The sequence below is a fragment of the Hibiscus syriacus genome, unplaced genomic scaffold (assembly GCF_006381635.1).
Source record: "Hibiscus syriacus cultivar Baekdansim isolate YM2019G1 unplaced genomic scaffold, ASM638163v2 tig00110773_pilon, whole genome shotgun sequence".
Taxonomy (NCBI): domain Eukaryota; kingdom Viridiplantae; phylum Streptophyta; class Magnoliopsida; order Malvales; family Malvaceae; genus Hibiscus; species Hibiscus syriacus.
The window spans coordinates 884619-897420 of NW_024062855.1; the positions used below are offsets into that span (position 1 = coordinate 884619).

The window sequence follows — 12802 nt, forward strand, 5'->3', positions numbered from 1 at the left end:
GAGTTGTAAATGTTATCTCTTTGTCCTGGAAAAAGAAAGAACAAATTAGTGGATTTGTTAGAAAATCCTAAGTGGTGAGCTTAGGTAGTAGATGTAGACATAGTTGAGAAGTCGAACCACTATAAATCCTTGTGCAAATTGTTTCATCTTTATACTCTTTACTCCCTAAACTCAAAAAGCCAATTCACCTCATCTTGGTAAATTATTTGGTTTATCAATTTGAGCTTCATCAATCCTAACATAGTTTGTAGATTAAGGATTAGAGTTAATGTATAAAGTTTTTTTTTTGCTCGAAAAAATATTTTTATTCATTAAATATCAAAGACGCTTAATCTTGATTTGTGAGTCTCGTTAAAAACTCCCTAATCCTATATAGAGGGAAAAAGTCCACCACAAAACAAAAGAGGAATAGACAAGCTTACACATACAATGCTAAAATAACTAGGTAAAATACAACCCATATTCAAATAAGCAACCTATAAGCAATAACCCCTTCAAAAAACACACGCTCATATGCAAATATTATCACCAAGCTTTGAATTCTTGCCTTTTGGACCCTGTCTTAGTGAGAAAATGTACCATCCTATTACAATCCCTTGGAGTATAAATAAATTGTACCTTCTGTACGCGACACACCATTCGATTGTTTTCTTCATAGATATTTCACATTTTCACTTCCAAAGTCTCTTGAAGAATTGAAGAAACCCAATTTATTACTGGCTCTGTATTCAAGAATTTGTTTGAGGAAACGTCATAGCTATTGTTTGTGCCATTCTATTTTTTATTTTAAATCATACATGGAAAAATATTGATAAAATATACCATATCATAAGAAAATATCAATAAAATAAGTCATGTCATCTTAGAGTGATCAAAATATGAGTAATTTGAAAGTTTATTGATTAAATTTTAAAAAATTAAACTTCTATTATTGAAGTAGGAGTGAAAAAATAATTTAATGACGAACAATATAATTTACTCAAACTTAATTAAAGATAGATTTTGAGTTTATATTTATTGATAAATTCGAAATAAAACAAAGTTGAATCAAATAAAAATTAATTCATGAATTCTCTTCACCACATTACTTATGGTTTCGACTAATAAAAAATCATTTATTTTATTTTTTAATATTTATATAGAAAAAATGAAGATTCATCTTTAAAAAAATAACATAGAAAGAAAAAAATTATATAAATAGTTTTTATGTGAACGACTTAGTGAAAAAGTTTATATAATATTTTTTTCTAAAATCAAAGTCGAAATGATGAAACCATTTAGTTTTCCCATAAATAAAGATTTGAGACCACCTCCCCGTTCTTCAATATTTCAATATTTTATTAATTCTTATTTGTCATCCCGTTTTCCTTGTTGCTTTCCCTGTAATTCAAAATCAATCAACTTGAAAAAATTTCAAGATTTGGGATGAAGTCTGGTCGGATCTTTCTTAATAAAGTGTGGATTCTGATGGGTCCTTTTTCTTTCCAATTGCAATCTCTTTATCTTCTTCACCACCATTCTCTCAACCTCGGAGACAAATAACACAGCCACTCCCCATCCTCTCAAAACAAATTATCTTTGTCAATCCCATTGCTGAGTCATGAATTGGGATAATGGGATGGGCAGCTGAGCCAAAGTTTCATATTCTAGCTGTTGTCGACAGTATCATTGACAGAAAGCTTATTGAAAGGTTACTTAAAACGTCTTCATACCAAGGTAATTGGGTAAAAAAAATTCTTCATCAATCTAAGGTTTCATTTCTTTTCTCCTCTTCTTTTTATCATTTAGATTTCATTGACAGTTGCCACAGTTGATTCAGGCACTAAAGCTTTAGAATTTCTGGGTTACATCAAGATGGCGCAATCAACCCAAATACATCATCTGCTTCTTCTAATAATCACCGGGTTCATGGTTTTTCTTCTTCTTTTTGATATCTAAGATTACCAAATTTTTGTTGTGAAAATTTTCTGATTGTTTTATGGTCTGTAGGAAGTTGAAGTGAATCTTGTCATTACAGATTACTGTATGCCTGGCATGACAGGCTATGACTTGCTTAAGAAAATCAAGGTGTGTTTGTTTCTATTAATTATTTCTTTTCTCTTTCATCTATTGTATTCCCTTATTCCAGTTCCTTTTATAGCTATGAAATTTTTAGGATTTTCTTTTCTTTTGCATTGCCAAATTAGTATATATATATATATATCAACAATTAGATAGCTTGATGGGATGAGATACTAGATATTTTAAGTAAGATTTTTGAATTCTAACGTAATGCATGAAAAAAGTTTGATTAGTAGGATCGTCTCATAATAAATCTTTGCACGATGAATAGATGCATTGGAAAAAGTAGGCAAATGGAGTCCTAAAGTGGCAGACGTGCAGACGTGCTTGAGGAAAAAAGGGAAAACATGTTTTGGAATATTTGGCCACTTGATCAACACATTCAACGGGCAAATCATTTCATGATTTGATTTAGATTTGAGGAGTTTGTCGTTTGAATGGTATTGTTGCAGGAATCTTCATCTCTAAGGAATATGCCAGTGGTAATCATGTCATCTGAGAATATCACTTCAAGGATCACCAGGTAGAAAACAAGAAGTCAAATACAAGCATTTGAAATTGTATTTTATGGTGAAACTCATTTTGCTGGTTTAATATTTGAGTCAGATGTTTAGAAGAAGGCGCTGAAATTTTTTTCCTGAAGCCAGTGAGGCTATCAGATTTGAGTAAACTAAGGCCCCATATGTTGAAAACCAAGCTCAAGGATCACAATCAGAAACAAGAAGAAAAGACTGCTTTTCAATCACCAAAACAACAAAAAGTCCAGCAGCAGGAGCAGCAGCAGCAGCAACAGTCCAACAATAACAAGAGAAAGGCCATAGATGAAGGGCTTTCACATCTGAGAAGAACTACATGAAGTGGCATCAACATTATGTTTGGGCTTTCACATCTGAGAAGAATAACCACATGAAGTGGCATCAACATTATGTTTAATGATTTTGCTAAAAAAATGTTATTTATTCTTTTTTTGTTTTTCCTTTTCTCTTTTTGGGTTCTTTAGGTGGTGTTTGTTTTTGCAGAGGTAAAAGGTCTGCAGTCTGCGGACCACATCTGCAGGCATCTGTAGCAGAAGATGTGGACCAAAAGTTGCAGTCTGCAAGAAGAAGATTGTTTGTTTTTTAACGTCTGCAGACTGCTAAAATAAACTGAAATATAAATAAACTGATTTTTTAAACTTAAAAGAGTTTTGCAATACTGAAATTTAAATAATTTTAGTTTTATAATACTGAAATTTAAATAATCCATACAACTACAATAATACATTTTTTAAAATAAATCAATCATATTTTAAAATAAATCAATCCATATTTTAAAATAAAGCAATCTGTATTTTAAAATAAAATTTTTCCTATTTTAAAATAAATCAATCCATATTTTAAAATAAAATTTTTCATATTTTTAAAATAAATCAATCCATATTTTAAAATAAATCAATCCATATTTTAAAATAAATTAATCCATATTTTAAAATAAATTTTTCCATATTTTATAATAAATCAATCCATATTTTAAAATAAATCAATCCATATTTTAAAATAAAATTTTTCATATTTTAAAATAAATCAATCCATATTTTAAAATAAATTTTTCCATATTTTAAAATAAATCAATCCATATTTTAAAATAAATCAATCCATATTTTAAAATAAATCAATTCATATTTTAAAATAAAATTTTCCATATTTTAAAATAAATCAATTCATATTTTAAAATAAATTTTTCCATATTTTAAAATAAATCAATCTATATTTTAAAATAAAATTTTCCATATTTTAAAATAAATCAATCCATATTTTAAAATAAATCAATCCATATTTTAAAATAAAATTTTAAAATAGATTTAAATAATTTTAATTTCTTTGAAGACGTTTGAAGACATAAAACCATGTCTGCACCAAGAAGACCTAGCGCAGACGTTAGAAGAGCTTATGTCTTCTAAAAAAATAAACGATCTGTGAAGCTCAATGTCTACGCGTGGTCTGCGCGGTGCAGACATAAGACTTTGCAGACCTTACACAGTAAAAACAAACACCACCTTAGTGTTGATATAAAGGCTCCAAATGTAGAAATATTGGGGTTTCCTGTATACATCCTACATGAAGAGGGAAAAAGTTTAAAAATTCCAATTTTGTTGTGCTAATTAAACGCTTAAACATCACAAAAGATTGTCTTACTCTCCAATTATGTATCTTTCATAACGTTAATGATAATTTTGTAACAATACGATAAAATTTTATCGTCATTTTGCAGACGTATTTACTTTAACCCAAATTTCAAGGAAAATTATGTTTTCTTTAACCACCGAGTGGTTCGTTGTTTTTCATTCCTCAGGGTTAAGTGAAACTTTATTAAAATATGTTGTGGAAAAAGGTTTATGATCGAACCGACTGAAACAAAGTGGGTAGATCGAGTTTAGTTTTCTCGTGTAATCAGATTGGTTTTAGTTTTTTCTTAAATTAAAAACCGGGTTGATCGGTTTTCTGTTTTATAGACTAAATAGACCGAGTGCTCTCTACATTGGCGAACTGTTTTCTCTTGCATGTGGAGAATTCTTAGAGTGCTCTAGATTTTTTCTTAGCGTGTCGTTGATCAACGTTTTCCTCTGTAGTTAATGTTAAATAAATAAACAAACATAAGATTTTATGTTAGAAGATAAATTTATAAAATTTTATGAAATGTTTACACCCGTTGACCCCACGATCCACTTCAACGTTAAAGAAATTAGCTATCATGTAGAGATGTGCGCGACGAAGAAGATAAAAAGATGAGTAGTAATTTGATTTAAAAGACGTGCACTTGATCCAAACGTAAAAATATATGAAATATGGTAGAGAAGTAGGACAAGGAAGAGATATTAAAAGCATTGGAAGGTTCAGTAAGAGCAAGAAAAATCATAAAGAATATTTGGTCGTCATGAAAACATAACAGCGACCTCTAAAATGTGCATTAAAACTTACAAAGATGTCACGGGAACGGTATACCTTGCTTATCAACCCTGTCATGTCCTACACCAACAAGTTTGATAATAAGTTAAATCGAATTGTAAAGGTTCAATCTTACAAAGATTAAAGATAGTTAAGAGGATTGTTTATAGAGGAGCATGAATACATCATTAAATTACAAAGAGTACGTAATGCCTGGATAAACACAATAATTTCACTTTGTCCCACAACGGTGCCAACAGCTCCTGAAACTTCACTCACAGACTCATCTCCTGAAACTTGTCCCGACCAGACCGAGAGGGGATTTAGTCTGTTAAAGGTCAATGTATTAGTTAGGCTTATAATAGGCTACAAATCTAGTGTATTGGGTTTTATTCATTAACTCAACTGAATATTTAAAGTGAATTTTTTTCTAATAAAATTTCTTTAGTTCTTTCATATCTTCGTTCGCTTCTCTTTTGTCTTCTCTCCTTTTCTGTTCATCAACTCCGCTCACCATGCCTCCATTCTCACATGGTCCTCCACACTTTGTGCAGAGATAGAAATGGTCTATCGCATCTCTTTCTTCTTCAGAATGTTACAAAAATATTCTCTGGAATCATCTTCTTTAAAATCATCCTTACGAGTTATAGGATGGATTTGATATTCCTGGTATAATGCCTACAAAATTACGTTGCTTAACTTACGGTCTTGCTTGAAAAGGCATAACTTGGATTGTGTTTCCATGTCTTTCAGCCATATGTTTCGTGTATCTAATGCATGTTTTGTGTATGTAGTATTTGCATATTTTACATGCATAAGCTTCATCTGGGATTTCCGGCCCACAAACAGAGCATCTAGCAAAGCAAGCTTTCAGACTTCAAAGGGATAGATCAACGGTCCAATTTACTTTAAGGTAAACTATGCATTCAATTACTCAACTTTTAATGCATTTATATTTGTGTCATTTTACTTTAAAAAATTATTTTACCTCCCAACTTTCGAATTTAATTTTTTAAGTCATCCAGTCGCTAAGTGTATAATGCAATTTTATTTTATTTTGAGTAATTTTATACAAAACACTGAAATTTCTTCTCAAACTCATAATTTTACTCTCTTTGATTCATTGGTGTCATAATATTTTCTTTCAAATGTAAACGGTGGGGAGATCGAGAAGGTGAAAAGTAAAATATATCATAATTCTATGATGATCACACGATGAATATTGCATATCAATTAAGATAACATTGAAATTTTAATTTTAATTTTGTCGATTTCGAGGGGATTTTGAGAAAAAAAATGAGAAGACTAAAAAGGAGAGAAAGAGGAACACTATGGTACCAGTTATATCACAAATAATGGTCGATAACAATTGAACGACAGTGGAAAAGGATGTTGGTCATATTAAAGAAGAAGGGTGAATATTAGGTTAATTTCATAAATAAACCTTCCCAAAGCGTAAGGTTTTGCCACTGTTGTTACACAACGGTGACAAAAATACAAATTCGAATGTTGAGTGGAAAAATAAGAAAAGATTAAAGTTGGATGACTATAATTGAAACACAATAAATTTAAGTGAGTAAATGCATAGTTTACCCTAAGTTTTATATAGGAAAGGATTTGCTTATTGTTTTCATAAGATAATCCATGTTGTTTGAAACTTAAAAAATTGTTTTCTTTTGATGTGTAATCAATTACCTTTATGGCTGTCCTATAGGTGAAGAGCATAGGGCTAAAGTCATTATGTAAATAAATGTAGAATAATAGGGTTCCATAATGTACTTAAAAGAATTGAGACCATTTCATGATTAGAAACACAGTTGGGAGTGGGAACTTCAACCATTAATATATTCATAAACATTGTTTAGATGTAATTAATGGTACACTTTGCAAGCTGTAACGTCCTTTTTATGCAAAGACTCTAAAGAGAGCTATAATTGGAAAGTCTTAATTAAGTTGTGATGTTTCCTAGCCACTTGAGTATATCACTTTATACCTTTTGATTGATGCATGATTTTCTTTTATTGATATCTATCTACTTATTGATTAATTTAGATTAGATTTTGTAGAGACATTATATATGTATATATAATTATCATTCTTTTATTAGATAAAATATGAACTTAATTGAAAAAATATAAATAAAGGGAGATTATACTACTTATCCATTAATATATAAATGTCAATTATATTATTATTTTTGGATTGAGTATTTTTTATCTTAAACTCAAACCTAACCCGATTTGAAGTCAATTTTTTTTTTAAATTTATGATCGAATCAAAATTTAAGGAATTTAGATTAAATATCTATCCCTATTTTTGTCCCTTGTTATGCAACGAAGGATAAACAAGTAAATCGAACCTTTTTCATTGCAAGAATGAATCATCCATTTAGGGAAACATACAATAATATTCACCTCACTTATTGAAAGGTGGGTCTCCACCATTTTCAATTTTCATGCCTAATTGTTCACATTTTTTACATGTATATATATATATATATATATTATGGATAAGTAATTGATATTTAATATAATATATAATTAGGGGACTTTTACATGTATTTTTTATTTTGGTAAAGTACATGTACTTTTTAAATATGATTGGAAGATTTAAATTAAAATTAGGACTAAGCACATAGAATGTGTAAATGACGATGACTAAAAGTATAATTATATAAATTTAGTTAATTATCACACCATCATTTTCATCACCATATGATTGGGTGGTTAAATTTATTTATTTAAATTAAAATTATAACTAAATTGATAGCATGTGTAAATAATAAATATTATGCATATAAATTTACGTAAGTATCACATCATCATTTTCGTCAAATGCTAATCGTCAGTGGCTTGATTGATAGTAATTTTATAGTTGAGTGGTCTAATTGGAAAAAAAATGATGGTCAAAATAGAAGCAACCCTTTACTTTAGAGACTATATGGGTACTTTACCCTTTGTTATTCATACTAATGCAAATTACAAACATGCATGCATGCAAAAATTTGAAGGGGATTCAACATCCTCATGATATTCCACCATTTCAATTATCAACATAATGTCATTAACTATTCTTTTAACGCTAACAAATCCATGATTATATTAGCTGTATATGCATTTTCACTATCTTCACAGCTTTGTTTTCTTCATACAACCTTTTCTAGTTCCATTCAAGTTAGAACATTTGAATAAGGTTATGATACGTCTAATAAACACACATCACTGAACATATCAACTCGTTTGTAACGGTTAATCAGGGACAGACGCAAAATTTTGTGTTAGATGGTACGAACTTAGATCATCAATAAAAAAATAAAGAAAATACTTGAATTATATGGGAATTGAATTTTTTAGGGAGTGCGACCGCTTCACCCCCAACACCCTCTCGATATATCCCTACGGTTTACCAAAGACACAAGCTTAAAGCTCTTGATACAGACAAAGAATGCAAATATCGGATAACAATATGAGCTTACAGAAAAATAGGCTATGAAGGAGTTACAAGCAATAGGTGCAATGACAGAAAGATGTACATGATAAACTCAGAACACCTAAATTACTAATTAATAAACGTCCTTAAACTCTGCAACTGTCTCATGGCATGTTACCCTATAAAAAGCTTCAATTGTGCATAAAACGATGTGGATATGCAGCTCTATTTGTTAGTTTCAATACTTTCATACGACAATCAGAACATATTCATTTGCACATTTTCTGCAAAATAATGAATGAACACCTACATGGCTGCTGGATACTTTTCCTAGGATATTCATTTGTAAGTGAGTTTGCATAAATTCAACAAGTATAATATATATATATATATATACATTATTCTTAAAGATAACAACTTTCAAATATAAAATGATAGCAATCCATGTTCAAACAAAGCCCAAGAAAACCCCCTGCCATACCATTAGAAACCAAAATCCTCCCTTTTTAATTATATATCTTATACAATTAATTATTTTTTTGGTTTCCTTCGATTTCTCTCGTATCTTTGCTCTAATTAATCCAAATTGACACGTCGTACACTTAATTTTGATGGGTGAATCTTCCAACAAAGATTTTCTATATACAAAGGCTTCAAACTCAAGTCATGATTAAATAATATCAAGTTCTTCCCACTTCAACCAACCTGGTTGATTATACATTAGATTATTTATGTGCGTATATATGCATATACTAGATGTTGTATTAGTACATACATACGATGGAATGCTGTGTGGTGGCGCTGGGAGACAAGAAAAAGAAAAGGTAAGATATTTAAATACTATGAATAAATGCAGAGAAATTAACAGATTGACCTGCGTCTTTCCCTCCATCCTCACCACAAAACAACTCTCTGATTCTCATTGTCTCATCCTATTCCATGAGAGAAAAATAAAATAAATCCCCAATGAAAACTGCACTTGTTCATATCAATGGTCATTGAAAGCCTACAAAGAAAAGAAAAAGAAAGAGAAAAACACCCCCACAGCAAGGGGAAAAACAACTAGTGATTGAAATCAAAGCACTGACAAATATATAAATCCAATAATCTCTCATGAATTTTGCATATATATATATATATATATATATATATATATAGAGAGAGAGAGAGAGAGAGAGAGAGAGAGAGAGTGTTTGGAGCTAGAAGTCATGAGAGTGATGGTACATTGTTGGTGGGTGATGTCGGTTCATGGCTTCTCTTTGACTGTTGTGGTGGCTGCTATCATCATCACCCTCCAATTGGGTTGAGCCTATAGCACCAAGGTTAAGATAAATCATCCTCGAATCCAAATTGAGGTTAGCAAGATTGCTTACCATGCCGCCACTGCTCTTATGTACTTCGTCGCTCATTGGTGGGTAAATTGCAGTTGAAGTTGGTGGGTTTACGCTCCCTTCTTCACGCGAGATAACCATAGCTGCTGATTGAACCAGCTCCAGACATAGCCTAAGCTTATTCGGTTCAATGTGAGTTAGCCCCGGCACCGCACCTTTGAACAGGAAATCCGAAGTTAGAGTCCGAAGGATGTCTAAAGGTGTCACCCCATCAACCGTTCTTACGTTAGGGTCCGCGTGGTGATCTAAAAGCACCGCTACCATATCCGGTGATACCATTTCCGCCGCAATGTGAAGCGGGGTTTTGCCTGCAGGCCCTGCCGGATAGTTAACTTCAGATGCACCGAGTTCTAACAATGTCTTAACTACTTCCCGGCTGCAGTTCTCGACAGCATAGTGTAAAGCAAGTGCTTCATCAAGATTCAAGCCTTCTCCCATTACCATGAGCTTGACTAGTTCAACATCCGACGAGTTCAATGCCCTTCTCATCCTTCGAATCTTTTGGTCCTCGAGATCGGCAACGAGCTCGTGGTGGTGAGGGATTAGGGACCGTCTAGCTAAGGATGACTTGAGACGCAGCTCTTCAATTTTGGCCACCACATCTATGGGCAGATGCTTGGCGAGAACATCTGGTGGTAAGCCTGATTTGGCCACTAGGTGGGAACAAGTAGTCCAAAGTTGGTGCATGTCTTGCTTTCTCGAAGCTATTAGTACTTTCATTACATCTTCAATCGAGGCCTTCTCCACCATATTGGTCAATTGTTTCTGTGAAAACAAAGAGAACAAAGCGTCGTAAGAGTCTTCGTTTGATTGGTTAAAGTTTAAAAAGAAAAACAATGGGTTGTTTTTAATTTTCTTTTTGAACTTAAACCCAAAATAGGGAAAGTGAATGTTTTGGAATCCCAATTCCAGAAAAACTGAAAATATGTTTGTACATGAAATCAAGATAAACCCCTTTTTTTTATCAGTTTGGGTTATTGAGTATGAATAACATTTTTCTAACAAGGAAATACAGAATCTTTCGAACATCAACAGTAGTCTGTAAGAAAGAGACAAAGTCAGATGATGGATGAAGAAACACAGTGAAGCAATTAATGGTTGAATCAGGTGTTGTAGCAGAAAATTGCAGGGGAAAAAGTGCTAAGATTTTGTGTAGCAGAAAAAGGGAGAGTGCCTGTTAACAAAGAAAGAGTGCATAAATGATTCTATCCATGGCAGGGACTTTGTGGAGGAAAAGAAAAGAAAAGAAACCCACGTTGATGATGTTCACGTCAGAAGATAAACACTTGCCAAAAACCAAGTCTAATTTTTGTTTCGAGTACCCACAACACAAAGAGTGACAAGACTGCACAGACTCAAGGATCAAGAACCAGACAGCAGACAAAGAGAAAGAGAAAAGGAAGACAAAGAGGGGTTTATGCGATGATCGATGACGAATAAAGGGAAGAGAAGGGAAACCTGAGTAAGCAATGCAAGCTGTTCGACACCGAAGTATCTAGCGGCGGCAAGAGTGTCAAGAGCGAGATTAACGGCGGAGGTGCAATGTGTATGCCAACACGCTCTCTCACTACAATTAGGCCTCGGCTCATGCTTTTGAGGCACAATAGATACTTGGCCACTGTACAGGAACTGTAACAGCAGCAAGAACACTTCATATCCCACTGAGTTCACAGGTATAACACCCGGCCTAGACCCCACCGGTGCGCCTCCCGAGCTCATCCTGGAACCAACCGGGTCTAACCCAGATGGAGGATCGTGTCCACAGAAGAATTTCCTAAAGAAGACACTCCTTGCAGCTAAAATGCATCTGTGGGCATGAACTAAACGACCCTCCACCATGAAAGTCGCATCGGAGAAAGCTTGGCCATTAATAAGGAGATTGAGGTAGTCAAGGGAGAGAGATTTTAAAAACTCTTCAAAGCTACTCATTTCTAGGGTTGTTTCTCAAGATGAAAAAAAAAATCTTCTTTTGTTTGCCTTTGATTAATCAAGAAGAAGAAGAAGAAAGAGATGATGGTTTCATTTGAAAGGGAAGAAGTGTTGCTGGTTTTTTGTAGAGAGAGATTCTTTGTTTGCTGAGGTTGAAGTGGTGTGGTTCTTTTGTTGATAGACAGATTTTTCTTTTGATGGAGAAAGACAACTTTAGAAAGATAGAGCATTGAGCAACATGGGTGGGTCTTCTGGGCGGCCGACCTATTTAAATTACACAATTAATTTAATTCAATTTGAAAAATTATTGTTATTCTTTCTATTTTTTAAAATTAAATACATATATAGGAGTGGGGTAGGTCGCTTGATCAATAATAGGGTAAAGTACATGTGTAGTACCCAACTATGACTCTTATTTCGTTTTGGACATCCAACTATTTTTTGTTTTAAAATCATATTTAACATTATATTTTAATTTTATTTTGGTCACCCACAATTAAAAAAAATTAACATAACTTCCGCTTGATCAACAATAAGGTAAAGTACATGTGTAGTACCCAATTATGACTGTTATTTTGTTTTAGATATCTAACTATTTTTTGTTTTAAAATCATATTTAACATTATGTTTTAGTTTTATTTTGGTCACCCACAATTAAAAAAATTAATAGAACTTCTGACATTGTATTTTGTTTTTACTTTTTTAAGTGGTGACATGATATTTCCTTATGATGACACGTAAGGGTGAGCAAAAATCTACTCGACTCGAAAAATTGATTTTTTTGGAATCGAGTTGAATTGACTTCGAGTTATAATTTCATAAATTAGGCTTGACTCAAAAAAATTCAAGTTCAAATCGAGTTATAAAATATAACTCAAATAACGTGAATAGTTTAAATCAAGTTAAGATCCTCTTACATAATATAAAACTCTTTCAGTTTTACAATGATTTAGAACCGTTGAATGAGTAAAAATAGATAGTTGAGATTAAATACTTGTTTTTTCTATCACATATGTAAAAATATGAATAAATATATATGTATTGTATATGGTTATAAAAAATCATTTA

General features: G+C 32.2%; 3 protein-coding genes across 4 annotated transcripts; 2 read left to right on the top strand and 1 right to left on the bottom strand.

The window, feature by feature from the left end:
• Positions 1-1613: 1613 nt before the first annotated feature.
• Positions 1614-2140, top strand: LOC120139776 (two-component response regulator ARR9-like). Its single transcript, XM_039154911.1, has 4 exons — positions 1614-1716; positions 1802-1911; positions 1990-2067; positions 2129-2140. The coding sequence occupies exons 1-4, from the start codon at positions 1614-1616 to the stop codon at positions 2138-2140; spliced, it is 303 nt and encodes a 100-aa protein (XP_039010842.1).
• Positions 2141-2349: 209 nt separating this feature from the next.
• On the top strand, positions 2350-2967 carry LOC120139750 (two-component response regulator ARR9-like). Its single transcript, XM_039154892.1, has 2 exons — positions 2350-2584; positions 2668-2967. Exons 1-2 carry the CDS (start codon positions 2499-2501, stop codon positions 2915-2917), a joined length of 336 nt encoding a protein of 111 aa, XP_039010823.1. The 5' UTR covers positions 2350-2498; the 3' UTR covers positions 2918-2967.
• A 6610-nt stretch (positions 2968-9577) lies between these two features.
• On the bottom strand, positions 9578-11960 carry LOC120139760 (BTB/POZ domain and ankyrin repeat-containing protein NOOT2-like). 2 transcript variants are annotated; one of them, XM_039154901.1, is made up of 3 exons: positions 11264-11960; positions 9788-10570; positions 9578-9723 (listed from the first exon to the last, which is right to left on the bottom strand). In XM_039154901.1, exons 1-3 carry the CDS (start codon positions 11732-11734, stop codon positions 9661-9663), a joined length of 1317 nt encoding a protein of 438 aa, XP_039010832.1. In that variant the 5' UTR covers positions 11735-11960; the 3' UTR covers positions 9578-9660. The 2 variants fall into 2 exon arrangements, with proteins under 2 accessions (XP_039010832.1, XP_039010831.1); XM_039154900.1 differs by having other exon boundaries at positions 9578-10570.
• Between the last annotated feature and the right edge of the window lie 842 nt (positions 11961-12802).

Coding starts and splice junctions, on each gene's coding strand:
- LOC120139776 (XM_039154911.1), top strand. CDS start 1,614: ATGGGATGGGCAGCTGAGCCAAAGTTTCATATTCTAGCTGTTGTCGAC. Junction 1,717..1,801: donor TAAAACGTCTTCATACCAAG/GTAATTGGGTAA, acceptor TTTCATTGACAG/TTGCCACAGTTGATTCAGGC. Junction 1,912..1,989: donor TAATAATCACCGGGTTCATG/GTTTTTCTTCTT, acceptor TATGGTCTGTAG/GAAGTTGAAGTGAATCTTGT.
- LOC120139750 (XM_039154892.1), top strand. CDS start 2,499: ATGGTATTGTTGCAGGAATCTTCATCTCTAAGGAATATGCCAGTGGTA. Junction 2,585..2,667: donor ATCACTTCAAGGATCACCAG/GTAGAAAACAAG, acceptor TATTTGAGTCAG/ATGTTTAGAAGAAGGCGCTG.
- LOC120139760 (XM_039154900.1), bottom strand. CDS start 11,734: ATGAGTAGCTTTGAAGAGTTTTTAAAATCTCTCTCCCTTGACTACCTC. Junction 10,571..11,263: donor AGCTTGCATTGCTTACTCAG/GTTTCCCTTCTC, acceptor TTGTTTTCACAG/AAACAATTGACCAATATGGT.